Source organism: Aethalodelphis obliquidens, unplaced genomic scaffold, assembly GCF_003676395.1.
Source record: "Aethalodelphis obliquidens isolate GAN/ISIS:26980383/991018 unplaced genomic scaffold, ASM367639v1 scaffold6, whole genome shotgun sequence".
NCBI classification, from domain to species: domain Eukaryota; kingdom Metazoa; phylum Chordata; class Mammalia; order Artiodactyla; family Delphinidae; genus Aethalodelphis; species Aethalodelphis obliquidens.
This window is the reverse complement of record NW_020837950.1, coordinates 42,324,179-42,344,073: the sequence shown is the minus strand read 5'-3', so window position 1 is coordinate 42,344,073 and position 19,895 is coordinate 42,324,179. Positions and strand designations below refer to the sequence as shown.

The 19,895-nt window shown below is 37.0% G+C and overlaps 1 protein-coding gene across 1 annotated transcript in view; it reads right to left on the bottom strand.

Moving 5' to 3' along the window:
• ARHGEF38 (Rho guanine nucleotide exchange factor 38) overlaps positions 1-19,895 on the bottom strand; it is a 156,625-nt gene that overhangs the window by 24,197 nt on the left and 112,533 nt on the right. The window contains exons 6-9 of the mRNA XM_027103425.1: positions 12,237-12,436; positions 9,244-9,377; positions 3,882-3,986; positions 1,655-1,777 (exon numbers count right to left, since the gene is read on the bottom strand). Of these exons, the coding sequence (XP_026959226.1) occupies positions 1,655-1,777; positions 3,882-3,986; positions 9,244-9,377; positions 12,237-12,436 (562 nt within the window). The remainder of the gene's footprint in view (positions 1-1,654; positions 1,778-3,881; positions 3,987-9,243; positions 9,378-12,236; positions 12,437-19,895) is intronic.

Genomic DNA, 19,895 nt, shown 5'->3' with positions numbered 1-19,895 from the left:
TCTAGGTCCTTGTTAAATGTTTCTTGCTTTTTCTCTATTCTATTTCTAAGATTTTGGATCATCTTTACTATCATTTTTCTGAATTCTTTTTCAGGTAGACTGCCTACTTCCTCTTCATTTGTTAGGTCTGGTGGGTTTTTATCTTGCTTCTTCATTTGCTGTGTGTTTTTCTGTCTTCTCATTTTGCTTACCTTACTGTGTTTGGGGTCTACTTTTTGCAGGCTGCAGGTTTGTAGTTCCCGTTGTTTTTGGTGTTTGTCCCCAGTGGCTAAAGTTGGTTCAGTGGGTTGTGTAGGCTCCCTGGTGGAGGGGACTAGTGCCTGTTTTCTGGTGGATGAGGCTGGATCTTGTCTTTCTGGTGGGCTGGTCCACGTCTGGTGGTGTGTTTTTGGGTGTCTGTGGACTTATTATGATTTTAGGCAGCCTGTCTGCTAATGGGTGGGGTTGTGTTCCTGTCTTGCTCGTTGTTTGGCATAGGGTATACAGCACTGTAGCTTGCTGGTCGTTGAGTGAATTTGGGTGTTGATGTTGAGATGGAGATCTCTGGGAGATTTTCACCGTTTGATATTATGTGGAGCTGGGAGGTCTCTTGTGGACTAGTGTCCTGAAGTTGGCTCTCCCACCTCAGAGGCACAGCCCTGATGCCTGGCTGGAGCACCAAGAGCCTTTCATCCACATGGCTCCTCAATTTGGGATGATTTGTTGTCTCTTCAGGTATTCCACAGATGCAGGTACATCAAGTAGATTGTGGAGATTTAATCTGCTGTTCATGAGGCTGCTGGGAGAGATTTCCCTTTCTCTTCTTTGTTTGCACAGTTCCCGGGGCTCAGCTTTGGATTTGAACCTATGTTTCTTCATCTCCCTTGAAGGTCTTGTTTTCTTTTTCCATGGACAGTGGCCCTTTCTCCCATCCTCATGTGTGCAGAATTTTATCTACTGAACAGAAGGAACAGCTTATCCAGAGATCCAGGCAATTTCTGGGAAATAAGACTGCCGTAAATTCCCTCTTTGGGGCATGTCTATTTGTGTGTTAAGAACTTTCAGACTTTGAGCATTTTTTCCCCCGACCTGGGTTCTGAAACTGGCTGGAGTTGGAATGCAGCCCAAGCATGTTTTTAATGATTCCCAATATATGTTTTATGATTCTGTATATTTTACAGAACTCTTAGAAAACAAATATTTTACCACAGAACAGAAGATATATGACTCAAATAAAGCACTTTCTGAATAGGAAGGCCTTAATTTCCAGTGTATAATATGTTAATAAAAGTCACACCCTCAGAAAGTATCTTTGCTTCTCATGTAAAAACTCCAGAGACTCCTCTAAGAAAATCACATCTTTCTAACTTAATAAATCCCTGATACACCATATGCAGACTTAAACTAAATATTGATTTAAAAAGCTGCACAGACACTGACTACCCTAGAAACACAGTCTGCAGCCCTCTTAAATTTTGATTATAGTAAAAGCCTCACTAATCCACTTCAAAATATTTAGTGATAAAAAAATCTCCTGTTTAAATCTACTAATTTTAACATTAGTATTTGCTTTAGTGCATGTTTTATTTTTAACTGCGAAAAAGTAAATGAAAAGCAGCTTTTCTCTTAACCCTACTATTTCATTTGTATTCATCTGCGGGTATAAATAACTTACAAAGTCATCAGAGGGATTTGGGGCGTTACTTGGAGCCTCTGAATAGCCCCTCTCATCCTCATCTTTGTTGTGTGAAATCTCTTGGAGCTCCATTACACTCTGCAGAGCTAAAGGCATAGCATCCTGAAACCCAAGAACAAAGTTACCAAAGGGCAATGTTCTGAAGTCAGTACAATTAAATGTATCCTAAAAGTGCACTTCATCAACGTAACTATTACCACTGAGAGAAAAAGAAAAAAAGGAAGGAAAAAATTTTATGAACACTTTGTACAATCAGGTTACCTATAACAATCTATTTCCTTACTTTTCCCCCATGTCACTTTCTCATACTGCTCCGTAGTTATGACACCCTTTTTTTTTTTTTTAACATCTTTATTGGAGTATAATTGCTTTACAATGGTGTGTTATTTTCTGCTGTATAACAAAGTGAATCAGCTATATGTATACATATATCCCCATATCCCCTCCCTCTTGCGTCTCCTTCCCACCCTCCCTATCCCACCCCTCTAGGTGGTCACAAAACACAGAGCTGATCTCCCCGTGCGATGCAGCTGCTTCCCACTTGCTATCTATTTCACATTTGGTAGTGTATATATGTCAATGATACCCTCTTACTTCGTCCCAGCTTACCCTTCTCCCTCCCCGTGTCCTCAAGTCTATTCTCTACGTCTGCATCTTTATTCCTGTCCTGTCCCTTGACACCCTCTTTTATTATGTGAAGTCCGTCTTAAATTCCCTCTTTAGCCATTCTTCATCATTCAATTCTTACAGATCTCTTATTTTAAAAATCACTCTTGTTTTATGTCTTTAGTTTTCCTTAGTGAATTTAATCTTCTCTTTAAGAGAATATGCTCGTACTTTTTCTGAATCAATTAGTGGAAATGGAAGACTTTTCTGTAGATATTCCCAAGAGGCACTGACTCCTTGAAAAGTGTATCAAGGACAGGGTTCTCACTGCCCTCTGGATGTTATAGCTATGTTTTTGTTTTCCTTTCACAGAAGGCAGTGCTTTAGGAAGAGATTAGCAAACCTGACTGCAAAATCAGGCTTTGCATCAGTTAATGAATAAGAAAAGAATGTGGCTTGTTGGTTATGTGACATAGAACATTGTCTCCAAATCACTATGCCTGTCAACTTAATCTTCTGTTGGTGTGATAGTCTATCAAAGAATGCAAACATCTTCCAAAACAGACCTCCAAAAGAAAAACTGGAAAATAGAAAGGAACAATTTTTAAACTAACTTACATGTAATTCTACTAACTTTCTATGTCTCATAGTCATGACCATTGTCAGGATGTTGTTAAGGACACTATGTCCCCTTTATGAGATCCATCAGAAGAAACTCCTGACTGGTCTTTCTACTGAATATAATTATACTGTACTCCAGCTGGTTTGTCTAAGTCAGTGATTCTCAACAAGGGCAGGAAAACCTAGGGGACTGGAAATTTGTGGAGGTGTTTTTGTCTTCTACTCTGATTGTGTGGGGATATTTGCATACTGTGTTCATAATATTTTGTTAGAACATGTTTTCCTTTATATTGATTCTTTTATGTATACCTACATACCCAAGGTTAAATTATCTATGAATTTCATTCAGAACTGTAAAGGGGGCATTACAAAACACTGGTTATAAAATAAATACAGGTGTTTGGTTTGTCTTAGAATTGTGTGATCATATACCCCTTTTTGGGTTGGCTGCTAGGTAGCCTACAGCTAAATTTAAGATGCACATGTGGGTTTTAGGGCATTTATATTATGCACTTTTTACTTTTTAACTCCTCTAATTTTATGTTATGTCTCCTTTTGATTTTCTTTTTTCCTTCAGTGCTACTCTTAAATTTGTAAATATGTGTTTCAGGTACTGGAAAGAGATATGTTAGTATAATCAAACAAATCACATTTCTGCCTTGTCTGCCATTTTGCATTAATTAACTCATCCCTTTTATAGAGAAAACATGCTGATGGTCCAGCCCTACGTGGCAATCATATGAACAAACGTCCCACCATATGGCAATTTGGATTGGGGGAAGGATGGAAGAGGTAAGGGAACAAAGAGCAAAACCCAAGTCTTTATATTAGCTTCCTTCACCAGCAGCTTGCAGCCTCCCAAATTTGATACAATAAGGATCATCATATAAATGATGAACAGTCACGTTTACTCTTCATAATAACCAGAGACATCAAGACCTTTCTGTGGAAACATTGAAAACAGTTGTGTCTTACCCACCTGTACATGTTGAAGACAGAATGTAATGTTCTTCACACAGTGCCTCACAGTCTTTTCTAAAGATCTAAATAGTTTTTCTTCTCTATTAAAGGTATTGTCTTTCACCTAAAATATAGATGAAATTATTTATTTTTATAACTCAAAGGAATCTGGTATTTAAAAATATTACAAACCGTATTGGCCTAGCACATTACAAAAAACTCCTTGTTGAGATGAAAACTTTTCATGCTACGCTCTTTTTTTTTAACGTCTTTATTGGAGTATAATTGCTTTACAATGGTGTGTTAAGTTTCTGCTTTATAACAAAGTGAATCAGCTATACATATACATATATCCCCATATCTCCTCCCTCTTGAGTCTCCCTCCCACCCTCCCTATCCCACCCCTCTAGGTGGTCACAAAGCACTGAGCTGATCTCCCTGTGCTCTGCAGCTGCTTCCCACTAGCTATCTATTTTACATTTGGTAGTGTATATATGTCCATGCCACTCTCTCACTTCATCCCAGCTTCCCCTTCCCCCTCCCCGTGTCCTCGAGTTCATTCTCTACATCTTACGCCGACTGTCTTAACACAGAACTTTCTGTGTCCAGCACGTGGCACAACTGATGTTCAAATAGTGTAACAAAACCGCATGGTGCCACTTAATTTGCTGTTCAGTTTTCACATTGCTTCACCTATGTCACGGTAGCTGTGGGATGTAAAATTTTTCTCTGCAGTTTTTAATAGCATGTATTATGTGTGTACTCAAATGACACTGCATTTGTGGCTCTATAAAATAATTAATAAAATTAAAAATTAAATAAAAATATTTGATCCATTGATTAGAATTTATTGTTTTGCTAATATGACTCATCCCAGTTTATTTCACAGTGGTTATTTAGAAAATACTCTTAGGGTCTTGGCTAAAGAAATATGATAATTCTTTAGCAACTCAAATTTGAAAGATGATGAAAAATCTTAACAAAAACCATTCTTCTGTTAGGAAAACTGCAGAGTTAAGATAGTGATCACATGTGTTCAGTTATTTTTTTGTTATCTTACATGTATACCTACTAGCATTCAGAAAAATATGCTTTTTTATATGCTTGTGGCAATTTCTAGGAAGACACATTATTCTATCAATGATGAGAAGTATTTCTTGGTGTTCAAAAAGGCTGCAAGATATCAGAACCAGCTTTGTGTTGGCAAAATCTGTGTGAACACACACCTGTTTTGTGGAATATGTTGTGTATTCTTCAGTTTGGTACTGGCTAATAACCGTAGCTGTTCTCAGTTCCTACATTTGTTAATTTAAGGTGGTTGACCTTAGAACTGAATGCATAGAAAATGGTGACATTTTATTTTAGTAGTTTAAAACCACTTATTATTTATCTAGAAAGCTTTTCATTAAATAGGCAGCATAGTTCTTTGTAATCCACACAAAATTCATCACCCTCTGCCTTAGCATCTCTATGCTCTGACCCAGTTTGAGGCATATAACAATATGCTGGGCAGAGTTTTTAAAAAGCAGTTTTCAAGGACCAGCTATTTTACTTTGTATATCTTGGCCGAGACCCACATGATGCTAAAGTAAGAGGTTCAAGGATCACACGATGAAAAATACCGCCTAGTTCTACTTCTTTATTGCCAAGCCTTCTCTTGTTGCTTTATTTTGTTGGAATGTGCTGCTGCCCTGCAAAATCCTGTTTATTTTTTTTTAAGGACTTGCTCAACTGTCACCCCTGCTAAAAATCCTTCCTCTAGTTCCTATTCTTTCCACTCCATAAAATTAATTGTACCCTCCTATGTGCTCTTACAACACTAATGATTTAAGTAATTTTCTCCACTGATGGATTGCAAACATTGGAGATGAAGTATTTTTTCTTAATATAATAATCACTAACATTTATTAAACACTAACTATGTTCTGGACACTTGTGCTAAAACCTGTCTTCCACTTTCTCATTTTAATTCTTATACAACCCTATGGGTTAGATGCTATGATAAATCCCATTTTAGAGATAAAGAAACAGAAGTTCCAGGAGGTGTGGCAGAGATTGTGAACATTCCTGCTATTGACCTTCTACCAATGGTGCCTGCACCTCTAGCTTAAGATGGACATGGCTGCCCTGCTAGAGACAACCCTTTCCAGACTCCCTTGCAGCTGGCTCTGCCTTTGTAACTGGGTTTGGGCAAATAAGTTGTGAGTGAAAGTGATATGTTTCATCTCTGAATCTTGGCCTTAGAACATTTCCCTTGGGACTTTGAATGAAGACATGGCAGTGACCCAGCTTCAGTGAGGCAGATGAAGACCATATATTTAGGGAACATCGCAGTGCAAAACTAGGAAAAACTGGGTTCCTGAAAGATCTTGTGCAGCACAGCCCATCTGCACTATTTTAAGAGAGAGAAATAAATGACTGTCTGACTTAAGCTGCTATGTTTTGGAATCTCTTTGTGACAGAAGCATGGCCTTTACCCTAACTAATACAGAAAGTTAAAGAAACTTACCCATGTTAATAGTTAGGTCCAGGATTCCAACCCAAACCATCTGAATTTAGAACCTCTCTGCATTTGCAATCTCTAACAGTGTCGAGTAAGAGTTCAATACATGTGTGATGAATGGAATAGAATCTTCCTCTTGGGTAATAGTTTTATACCCTAACTCCACCAAATATTTCACTTGAGCTGCTGACAAGTGCAAAATTGACTGATTTGAGATTTATCTTTTCTACAGTCCAGCCTATGCAGCTGATTTTCTGATTAACAGTGAAATGCTTCATTGCTGACAGGACATCCTCTCGAAAGATTAAGGGGAAAAATCTAATTAATATCCCTTCAGGCTACTTTAGCTACAATTCACTTCTAGTTCACAATTGAAGAATATCAGAAGCTGATGATAAATACATTAAAGACGGTAACAGCTCCTACAAGAGCCTGCCCAGAATTAAGACCTGCCTATTGTTACTCAGCAGTATTGTCTTGGGTCAGAAGCAACATCCCAAAGAGTAGGGGAGAATTGTTTAGACTACATTTACACATGCCCATGGAGGCTACAGTCTCTTCTTCGAATGAATTCCCAGTTCAATTTTATTACTGTAGTCTTTAGTTGAAACGTCTGGATTTTCCTTTTCCTGATCTATGGCCACACACCATAAATGTCCCAAGATTCCCACATTATAGTTCTACATTGAGAAGAGGAGCCTGGAGTTACCTCCTCTATGCAGTAGGCCCAGTGAGCCCCTAGAAGTATATCAACAAGTAAGTACAAGAATCATACGAGCCGTGTGTTCTAAGAATAGCCATACTGGGTATGGTATGGTACAGACAGTACAGCCACAGGAGGAAAAGAGAGAAGCTTGGAAGAAATTTATTATTCTCACAGGTCCTAGATAGGGGGTCATTGCATGTCATGCAGGGCCACAGGGGACTCACTAAGTTCTGGTCGTTTGGCAGAAAGGAGCAAGGGAAGAGTCAAGGCCAGAGCCTTTATTGGAGTTTCTGTGAGAAATCCCATAGAAAGAGCTGGGGCAGGGTAAAATGTTTAGGACGTTTGAATAATTCCAGCAGGCTTTGGGCTATGGAGGTAGTCTCTGGTTGCCTGGTACCTGGCCTCGGCAGGATTTAGGGCAGGGAATATTGGCTTCACATGTGAGAGTTAGATAAGGAGTTGGTTGGGGCTATAGACCCAGGATTGGTTGGTTTGCAAATGAAAGAAGTGATTCCAGCTGAGTCCTTTGCCCTCTATAAGAGTGGGCTAGCCCACTCAAAGAAAGCGGCGTCTTTCTTTGGCCAGCAAGCTTTTTTAGGATGTCAAAACATCATTAAATACAGAAAGTAGAAGATACGATTAACACACCATGCATAAAGAAGTTTTTATCCATGTGGGAAGTAAGAAGTCCGCACATTAAAAGGTAAATAACAATATTTTATATACAATATAAAATAATGATGATGATGATAGCCAGTATACTGAATGCTTACACTGTGTTAGGTCCTTTCTTTATAAGCATCATTTCATTGAATCCTCACAACCACTTCATGTGTTAGGTCCTACTATATATCCCCATTTACAGATGATTACATTGAATTTAAGTTATGTGCCCAAAGACAAATATTTGTTAAGTGGCAGAAGTGAGATTCAAACCCAGATCTGAATGAATTCAGAAACTTTGCTCTTCATTTCTGTGATGACTCCTGCAAATACTAACAGTGCCAAGACTGAGATACACTAAGTGTGTTAGGCATTCAGAGGAGGAAGAGGCCACTTCCTCTTCCATTAGATTAGTGGTCCGAAAGCAGCAAAGACTTAATGAAAAGCAAAAAGACCACAGCAGCCAAAGGGTAAGGTAGATAGGAAGAGCTATCTAAAAGCAGAGCTGAACCAGTTGCCTCTAGTTCAAAGTAAAAACCTTTGTTAGAGATGCTAACATAACAAAGGATGAAATCACACATGAGAAGGGGGGCAAAAGTACTATATAGTATCTTAAGAATTGTTCTGCTTACTTTTGGTTAGAAGCCCACTGTATTACCACCTCTGGGCCATGAATTACTGATTAATTAATTACTAATTACTCAATTAATTTGAGAATTACTATCTTGTGATTCTCAAAGTGTGTTCCATTGATCACTTATTTCCAGATCAATTAGCTTAAAAATACCTGTAGTCTTTGTAAAAATACAGACGTCTAGGTTGCACCTTTGAACCAGGTAGAACCCTGGAATCTGTCGTTTAGCAAGCTCCTCAGGTGATTCTTATACACATTAAAGTTGGAGGGCCTTTGTTAATCCATTCACTGTTTATTAGGGGTGAGATGGAAATGGTTCAAGCTAGACTAAACAGCTGACACCAAAGAGTTACCCAGTAATATAATGTGCACCTGGGGGTAGGGGACGAGGAAAGTGGTAACAGGTAGGAAAAGTCATGCTGAGGTATGCACCTAAACATTATTTTCATAGGTGAAATAAATATAAGATGACCATCAAGGGAACTAAAAGAAATGAGACTTTTTACAAAGCAGAAATAAGACAGGGATGAAAGGAGGGCATTGCCTTGGGTGAGAGTATGTGCTAATTGATGGTGTCAGAACTCCTGGGGCATCCCTTGTTGATCCCTGTCCTTATGTCTTTACCTCTCCTTTGTCCTCTTCCTGAATGGAAGCACCACAGCTAAGACAGTGTCAGAACAACCCCCACTCAATATCCTGCAAAACGGAGGGGGAGAGAGAGAAGAGAGAGGGAGAAAGGAACAGCATCGAGGGCAATTACTTCGATTCTCAGTATGTTCTAGAAACAGCTCTGATAACGATAAAACAAAATCTCACAAAAATGTCAGCATTCGTGTTCCCCAGGAAAATATATGTGGCCCAAGAAGAAAAATTACCTGTGATTCTCCTCTGGTCAGAATCTTTAGATGATTTGTCACTCTTTTTGATTTCTTGCTAATTGAATGAATATTTAGTTTAGACAATTTATCTTTAAGTGATTCATCCTCATCGTTCTTCTTGTATTTTAGAACTGAAACGGAAGAATGCAATAACATATCTGAACATGTGAGGCACAGAAAGTGTGTGTTCCATCCAAAGTATTCAAGATTAATATTTATATTTAAGATAACACTCTGTATGATTTTCGGACCTCTGGTACCGATGCAATGTGCTCCAGCCCCTCTGCCCAGTCACCGCTCCAGACGCCCACCCCACTGACCTTCAGAAACTGTTCTAGGACTTGAGCTCCTCAAAGCCCAAGGTTCATTTACCTCGCACATTAAAGAAATTCCTGACACTGGAAAAAACTCTCTCTTCTCAGACCATACACTTGTTACCTGGGGTCTCTAGAATGAAGCATCGAGACCTAACTAATGGAAAGACAACTGCAGCCAACATAAGAAGACCTCAGATCCATCCCAGGGTGGTCTCTCCACTAGCTGAGAGATTTGGGGTAAGCTGAGTGACCTCTCTGAGGTGTACTTTTTTATCTTTAACATGATTTTCACCTCTCATATTGTTCAAAATGTTAAATATTCTGAACATTCTGTTTTGGTAATGGTGTGGAGACAGGAGCATTCTTATACGCTGTGGACATGGATTAAATCAATATAGTTTTTGTAGAGAACAATTTGGCAGAGTCTTGTAAAAGTGAAAATATTTATAGTGTATGACCAGGAAGTCTGCGTAGAAAATCTGCTTTCCATAATGAGGCATACAAACTTTTGTTTGCTATAGCATTGTTTTTTAAGAACAGAATGTTGGAAACAATCTAAAAGTTTACTCATAGAGGTATGGTTTAATAAATTATGATATACTCATGAATGGGATACTGTGGAACCATGAAAAAGAAGACCATATTAACCTGAAGAATGTTCATGATATAAAATTAAGTTTTTAAAAAGCCCCAGCAAACTGTAGTACCATTTGCAAAAGGAAGGAAAGAAGGAAAAAGAAGAAAAAAATAGAAAAAAAGACATAGAAATTCTGAAGAGAACTTACTAAAATGTTAGCTATGCAAACTGGAATCATGAGAGTAGAAAAATTTTCCTCTTTAAAACTTTGAAATTTTGAGTTTAAGCAAACAGAAAAGTTAAAACATTATTACAGCTATTGTCCATCTCCCAGCTTTGTCAAATCTTAACATTTTGCCTTGTTTCCAATCTTTTTATTTAAAAAAATCACACAACAATTCAAACTTCTCTGAGCCCCATCTTTGATCCCTAAAGGGATCTGTGATCCAAAATTATGGGGTTTATTATATCCGTATCTATTTTCACGCCTTTACTTTGTAGGTATGTAGTCATACGGTGTATAGTATTATTTTCAATCCTTATTAAAATGGTACCATATTGCATTCATTCTTCTGTCACTTGCTAATTTACTTTTTAAAAAACTCAACATTGTGTTTTTGAGATCTGTCTAATTGATACATGTACTTTAATTAATTTTATGTTTTCTTGGTATCATAGTATATAAAACACAGTGTATCCATTATCTGGATTAATATGCAAACCACTGTCTATTTCTTTGTTTTCTTGTTTCTTTTTTTGTTTTCCTTTTTTATCTTTTGCTATTACGAACAATGCTAGTTACCAGTATACCTCTCCACGAGCATATGAGCCAGTTTCTCAAATATCTAGAATCTGATTTTCTGTATCTTGGGTATGTATACCTTCAATTTAATAGGTATTTTCAAATTGTTCTCCGAAGTGGTGATTCTAATTTACATTCTCACCTGCAAACTGAGATTCAGCACTTAACATTAACCACTAAAAATCTTATTGCCAATCTAGTAGGCTGGGAACACTTTGTCATTGTGATTTTAATTTGCATTTCCCTGATTATTAGTGAATCTTAGCATTTAAAAACTTACTGGTCTTTCTGTGAATCGCTCATTTTTATTATTAAGCTTTTTTGTATTAGAATGTTTTTACTGATTTAATATCAATAATTATATATTCTAGATAGTAATCCTTTGTCTACGGGCTATCTTTTCATTTTGTTTACGGTGTCTTTCACTCTACAACTTTACTTTTCTTTATAGTTACACTTTATTAATGCAAATATATACAATTTTTAAAATAAAACATTAGAAAATACAAACAATAAAAATAAATGAAGTGGTTGGTTCAATTAGCTCCACAGTCCTACCATTGCTTTTACTGTTTAATTGAGATTTAATGTTAGAAGTACAAAGCCAATCAAGAACTTATGGACACAAATCACACTGAGAGAGGACCCATGGTCTATCCCAATGCACTACTACATCTGAGATGATAGGAACCATCTAATTGTGCCTCCTATTTTGAAACCTACATTCTACTTTAGAGGTGAACTTTACACCTTAGCTAACAAATAGTTAACAATAATTTGTTAATTTGCGAAAGAAATATACTTTCTCCCTTCAGTGGAGCAATTAATTGCCAAAAAATACCCATTCTTTGTGTTCCAGAACCAAATAAGCCTGATGTGTTAGCTGGGCCATCTTACCTGTATCTGCCCTTCTCACCACCCCTTTTCAGCTCTAGCTTTTCACTGCTCCCAGCTACCAGGCCATGCCTCCTTCCTACCATGCATAACGCCAAGAACAGAAAGATCATATGCTATGGGTGTCTTCAGCCCACAGTATGTCATCGGGCATGCAGTGGTCAAAAGAGGTTGAGTATAGGGCTGTTCAATAAAAAGTTGTCAATCTTTTGCCTCATGATCTTATCCTGAAGCTAGCTGGCAAGGCAAAACCATCCTCTCCTCCCTAGCCTCTAACTTTAAATATCAAATGACCATTATCACTGCAACTGCTGTAACTACTGAGACATTCTGATTCTCCAAAACATGAACAGAATATTCCAACACTGGAAAACCCCCAATTGATCATATCTCCTCTTACCTAAATCCTTCCGTCTTTTAAGTTCATTGATGTTTACATTAATATCTTTCACTGCAGCAAAGGCATCCTCCAGTGCTCTAAAGTCTGGGTGAGAGGGAGGGGTGGAATTCCGGAGTTCACAGAGTAATAGTGGGTACTTCATCACTCTCTGAATTGGTTTGATCATCAAAGAGCCCATGTCCAGTAAGTTTGGTTTGCCTCTGCAATAGAGATAAATTAATACCTGTTTCACAAACATTTGTCTTATTATCTCCTTTTTATTTTTGTGATTTTAATTTTTTTTTATTATTAATCCTGAAACTGTTTTTCACCCTTTTCCCCTTCCATTTGGCTATGTTCAGTTTGTAAATGAAAGCAAGGACAATGGATGGCAAAAAGAAGCAAGGCTGAAAGATCCTACTACTAAACAAAATTTAAAAGAAAATAAGTATATTTGTTCACCTGAAAGAACTCAAAGCATGATTTCCAACCATGTTCCACTTACAGTTTTTTTAATAACAGGTTTTATAATAATAGTGGGAAACAATTCTAGACTGCATTTCCCATGACAACGAATAAAAATGCATTTTCCTGATGGTATTTTTGTGATTATTAAGTGAGGAGAATAAGTTCATCATTTAAAAATCTAAACATAATTTGTCCTCTTTCTTCTACCAGATTAAGAAGTTGAATTTATAGTATTTCAGAGGTTCTATCACACTCCCCCAAAGAGATTTATAATAAATGCAACATTCTCTAGATAGTGTTAATATCATCACTATCACTGATCATTGCTATTACGCAATGACTTTCCATGTGGAATTCTTCTTAGCCCACCGATCTTCAAATGGCTACACAAAAGTGAGCAGTCACCCCTGACTCTTCCTTTCGGAGCTTCTGAGATGAGACTAGAGCCATTCCAACTGGCAAAGTAGTTCACAGGAAATGAAAAAGCTACCAGCTTGGTCATGCTGTTGTCCAACCCGCTGTATTCAATTCATTCAGCCAGAAAGCAGTGATGTCTAATAGCCTCTTTATGCAAGAGGCAAATAAAGAGATACTGTAAATGGAACATGGATGAAAATTGTGTTTTGAGTCCCTTCTGATACACGGATACACTCATTTGTTTTCCTTTAGGTTTTTATCTAGAAGAGAGAGAATATAGACACTGTTTTCAAATCCTGATGGGTGGATTTTTCATTCTTCAATTACTAAGTTTCAAGTACTGTATGGGCGGACAACAGACCACATAATTGAAATGGTGAAACAGATCTAAAAAGCATTGAACAACATTAGAAAAGTTGCATCATTAGAAAAGATCTGAAGGCACCCTAGAGAGTATCTGTTTGAACTTTTCATTTGATAAGTGAGAAACTAAGGAACTTTGATTATCACATGTAAGTGCACACATGCAGACACACACACACACACCCCAGTCACTCTGTCACATGTCCCCATTTTATTTTCATTATAGCACTTAATCACTATCTGGAATCATCCTTTTCCTTTATTTACCAGTTTATGTTCAATTTCTGTCACCACTATATCTCCAGCATGACAAATATTATTCCCTCAATGAATATTTGTAAACCGAAGTGACAGATTTCTCATATTTTCTGTAATTTTACATTCCACTTTTTTTTTTTTTAAATTGCACAATGGGCTTCCCTGTTGGCGCAGTGGTTGAGAGTCTGCCTGCCGATGCAGGGGACACAGGTTCGTGCCCCGGTCCGGGAAGATCCCACATGCCGCGGAGCAGCTGGGCCCATGAGCCATGGCCGCTGAGCCTGCGCATCCGGAGCTTGTGATCCGCAACGGGAGAGGCCACAACGGTGAGAGGCCCGCGCATACAGCAAAAAAAAAAAAAAAAAAAAAAAATTGCACAATAGTCCTGAATTTTATTCATATGTTGAGAAAATGATTATACTGTAATACAGACAAAGACTGAATCAAACCAAAAGGCAACATTTTTCAAAGGAAAATCAAAATAAATGATAAAGGCTTGTGAGGGAGTAAAGAGTTGCTTTTTATTTTTTAAGTTAAAAAAATTTATTGAAGAGTAGTTGATTTACAGTGTTGTGCTAATTTCTGCTGTACAGCAAAGTGACTCAGTTATACATATTCTTTTCCATTATGGTTTATCACAGGACATTGAATATAGTTCCCTGTGCTAAACAGTAGGACCTTGTTATTTATCCATCCTATATATAATAGTTTGCCTCTGCTAAACTCAAACTCCCAATCCTTCCCTTTCCCTACTCTCCTCCCCCTTGATAACCACAAGTCTGTTCTCTATGTCTGTGAGTCTGTTTCTCTTTCATAGATATGTTCATTTGTGCTGTATTTTAGATTCCACATATAAGTGATATCATATGGTAATTGTCTTTGAATTTCTGACTTCACTTAGTATGATAATCTGTAATTGCATCCATGTTGCTGCAAATGGCATTATTTCATTCTTTTTTATGGCTGAGTAATATTCCATTATATTCCATGTATACCATTTATACCATATATATTCCATGTATACCATATCTTCTTTATCTATTCATATATTGATGGACGTTTATGTTGTTTCCATGTCTTCATTATTGTAAATAGTGCTGCTATGAACATAAGGGTGCATGTATCTTTTCAAATTATAGTTTTGTCTGGATATATGCCCAGGAATGAGATTGCTGGATCACATAGTAGTTCTATTTTTAGCTTTTTGAGGAACGTCCATACTGTTTTCCATAGTGGCTGCACCAATTTACATCCTCAGTAACAGTATAAGAGGGTTCCCTTTTTTCCACACCCTCTCCAGCATTTATTATTAGTAGACTTTTTAATGATGGCCATTCTGACTGGTGTGAGGTGGTACCTCATTGTAGATTTGATTTGCATTTCTCTAATGATTAGTGATGTTGAGCATCTTTTCATATGTCTATAGGCCATCTGTATGTCTTCTTTGGAGAAATGTCTATTTAGGTCTTTTGCCTATTTTTCGATTGGGTTGTTTGTTGTTTTCTCTTATTGAATTGTGTGAGCTGTTTGTATATTTTAGAAATTAACCCTTTGTCAGTTGCATAATTTGTAAATATTTTCTCCCAGTCCATAGGTTGTCTTTTTGTTTTGTTTATGATTTCCTTTGCTGTGCAAAAGCTTATAATTTTGATTAGGTCCCATTTGTTTATTTTTGCTTTTATTTCTATTGCATTGGGAAATTGACCTAAGAAAACATTGGTATTATTTATGTCAGAGAACGTTTTGCCTATGTTCTCTTATAGGAGTTCTATGGTGTCATGTCTTATACGTAAGTCTTTAAGCCATTTTGAGTTTATTTTTGTGTATGACATGAGGGTGTGTTCTAACTTCATTGATTTACATGCAGCTGTCCAACTTTCCCAACACCACTTGCTGAAGAGACTCTCTTTTCTCCATTGTATATTCTTGCCTCCTTTGTCAAAAAAGAGTTGCTTTGATAGACTTTATCTTGTACTTCCTACCCATTTGCACCAAATCTACTAAGGAAGGAGGAAGGGAAATAAGGAGACAGGGTGACAAAGAGGAAATGAGGGAGAGAGAGAGACAGATATTACTGGTTTCCAAGAAGACTGGGTGAAGTGGTTGGGAAAAAAATGTAAATCTATTATGAATACTGAAAAAATAATGACTAAAAACAGATTTTCTCACCAATGGTATATCAGTAGCCAAACCTTTGAATACGACAGACAACATCTTTCTATATCTTAAACATAAATTCTTCAACAATTTAGACACTTAAGTAGAAATAATTCCTTAAATAAGAACAAGTCAGGAATATGGAAGGTATTAACTTGATTAGAAGAAATCATTATCCTTATGAATAAGATCAGATTCCTTCTGAGTTTTCCTTTTTACTATCACCAAATATCAGTTTATTTAGTCTTATAAAAATCACTAAAAATACCATCAAAATATAGATGTAATCACACAATTCAATCAAACAAAACTCAATTTTAATAAGATAGCTTATCCGTGTGGCCTATTGTTACATACATATAGAAAAACTTCTAATTACAAAAAAAAATGCCCAGATATATTAAAGAATATACTTGTATCTTTGAGCTGCTCTCCTTTCTTGCTTATCAGGATCCGTCAAAAAACCAACCTAGAAAACATAGGCAGAACACTCTATGACATAAATCACAGCAAGATCCTTTTTGACCCACCTCCTAGAGAAATGGAAATAAAAACAAAAATAAACAAATTGGGACCTAATGAAACTTAAAAGCTTTTGCACAACAAAGGAAACCATAAACAAGACCAAAAGACAACCCTTAGAATGGGAGAAAATATTTGCAAATGAAGCAACTGACAAAGGATTAATCTTCAAAATATACAAGTAGCTCATGCAGCTCAGTATCAAAAAAACAACCCAATCCAAAAATGGGCAGAAGACCTAAACAGACATTTCTTCAAAGAAGATATACAGATTGCCAACAAACACATGAAAGGATACTCAACATCACTAATTATTAGAGAAATACAAATCAAAACTACAATGAGGTATCAGCTCACACCGGTCAGAATGGCCATCATCAAAAAATCTACAAACAATAAATGCTAGAGAGGGTGTGGAGAAAAGGGAACCCTCTTGCACTGTTGGTTGGAATGTAATTTGATACAACCACTATGGAGAACAGTATGGAGGTTCCTTAAAAAACTAAAAATAGAACTACCATACGACCCAGCAATCCCACTACTGTGCATATACCTTGAGAAAACCATAATTCAAAAAGAGTCAGGTACCACAATGTTCATTGCATCACAATTTACAATAGCCAGGGCAGGGAAGCAACCTAAGTGTCCATCGACAGATGAATGGATAAAGAAGATGTGGCATGTATATACAATGGAATAGTACTCAGCCATAAAAAGAAATGAAATTGAGTTATTTGTAGTGAGGTGGATGGACCTAGAGTCTGTCATACAGAGTGAAGTAAGTCTGAAACAGAAAAACAAATACGTATGCTAACACATATAAATGGAATCTAAAAAAAAAGAAAGTTCTGATGAACCTAGGGACAGGACAGGAATAAAGACACAGACATAGAAAATGGACTTGAGGATATGGGGAGGGGGAAGGGTAAGCTGGGACAAAGTGAGAGAGTGGCATGGACATATATACACTACCAAATGTGAAATAGATAGCTAGTGGGAAGCACCTGCATGGTACAGGGAGATCAGCTCGGTGCTTTGTGACCACCTAGAGGGGTGGGATAGGGAGGGTGGGAGGGAGATGCAAGAGGCAGGGGATATGGGGATATACATATGTATATAGCTGATTCACTTTGTCATACAGCAGAAACTATCACAACACTGTAAAGCAATTATACTACAATAAAGATATTAAAAAAACCCCAACAACCTAGGCCTTTTAGTTCTGTCCAGATCTTATAATTACTTCTTTTTCTATCACTCTTTGGCATCAAAGTTCTATTCTCTCCCTTTTATGTTTCAAATGACAATAATAACAATAATAAATGATGACTGTTTCTCTTAAAAGCATCACAGATGCGAATATTAAAAAAGCTTTTCTCAAAAATGAGAAATCTCCCAGACACCTTTGTCTTCAGATAAGCACGGTGGACAGTTGCCCAAGTGATGAGCAATGGTGTTCTGACATCTACATCACACAGGCAAGCAATATGGTAGAAAAGATAGAGGATGTGTTCCTAGATAATGACACTCCAGGCATTCAGTGCCACAACGCTCACCCCATCCAATCCCTCCCAGTAAGAATGAGTTCTGACCACTGTGCCAGGCAGATGAATCTTATGTGATATAACCCAGTTCATCCAAGCAGCCAATTATCACATGCCTCCCCCGCAAAAAGTAACCAAATGCATAACAATTCCTCATACATATTGTGCTGAAAACTAAGGTAGTTATTAATTTGTAATTCTGTTTCATATTCCTCTATCTTATCATGAATACTTTGGCAAATATTTAGTACCGAAAGTAGCTACACTAATCTCATTACAAATTATTATTGGAACATTACAAAGTTAAGTAAACACAGCTGGCTTTGTTTTAGCAGGATCCAGTTTTGCTATAAAGAGCTTTGCATCGAGTACAAGAAAACAGTTGCACAATGAAAATTAAAATGATATTTAAGCAATGTAAAAACTGATGAAAACAGAAAAAATCAGATATACTTCAACATTGAGGTATATCTATATTTCTTAATTTGAGGGAGAAAATGAAGGAAAACTAATCATGTAACTATTGATCATATTACTTTGAATTTCCTCTATTTTATGGCCACAATATCTTAAATTTAATATTTAGTTTATAGAAGCCACAAACCATCTATACTGGTATTGATTTTTTTTTCAATTTACTCTCCTTTTAAAACATCACAAGTCAACTTTAGAGGAAACTGCATATTGCTATGCAAATAATAAGCAAATAACACTTGTCATAATTTTAAAATTGCTTTGAAAACAAATATAGAACTACTAACAAATTTTAGAAACTGTAAAGGAGATGAGCAAATGGTAATTGATATAGCAGACCGGAAAGAACCAGTAATATGGAGAAGCAATTATTTAATCACTCCTCCAAAGGTTCATTAACTAGAGTCCTTGAGACCTATGGAAGTGAAGGGAGAGGGGCATGGGAATTAGAATAAGAAGGACTAGTTAAAAACCTGGTTAAGAAACAGCATAATTCTTTTTTTTTTTTTTTAAACTCCAAGTGTTTTTTATTATTATTTTTTAATTATTGATTTATTTATTGGCTGTGTTGGGTCTTCATTGCTGCGTGTGGGCTTTCTCTAGTTGCGGAGAGCGGGTGCTACTCTCCGTTGCGGTGCGTGGGCTTCTCAGAGCGCAGTCTCAGTAGTTGTGGCACACGGGCTTAGTTGCTCCACGGCATGTGGGATCCTCCGGGACCAGGGCTCAAACCCGTGTCCCCTGCATTGGCAGGCGGGTTCTTAACCACTGTGCCACCAGGGAAGTCCCCAGCATAATTCTTAAGGTGCTACACAAATGGCACCTTGAGATCATTTGGAAGACTAAGGAAGAGCTCTTGGAAATTAAAAGGATAATAGCAGAAATAAAAACTCACAAGTATTGGAGAAAATGTTCAGGAACTTTCCAGAGAGAAGAGCAAAAATACAAAAATGGAAGAAAGTATAAGAAAATTAGAAGACCAGTCTAGGAGTTCCAATATCAAAATAATAAGAGTCCCAGAAAGAGAGAACAGAACACATGGGAAGGAAATCATCTATGAAATAATTCAAGGAACATGAGTTAGCAGGTTGAAAGAACTCACTGAGTACACAGCACAATGGATGAAACGGACTCACCTTGGAATCCATAAAATTGCAAATTATCGGGGACAGAGTAAAGCCTACAATCCTTCAGGGAAACATACAAACTAAACAGTTAAAAACAAACAATTAGGAATCATTTTCATTTCTTGTAGCAATACTGAAAGAAACAATGGCGAATTACCTTTATAGTCTGAAGATGAATGATTTTCAATTTAGAATTCTATACGAAATCAAACTATATAAATCAAGTGTGAGGGTAAAATAAAGACATTTTTGATATAAAAGTTCTTAAAATTTTCCTTCCCATGCATTCTTTGATGAATAGGGGAAACTATTGCAGGATGTCCTCTACTAAAAACAGGAAAGAGGCAAAGAGA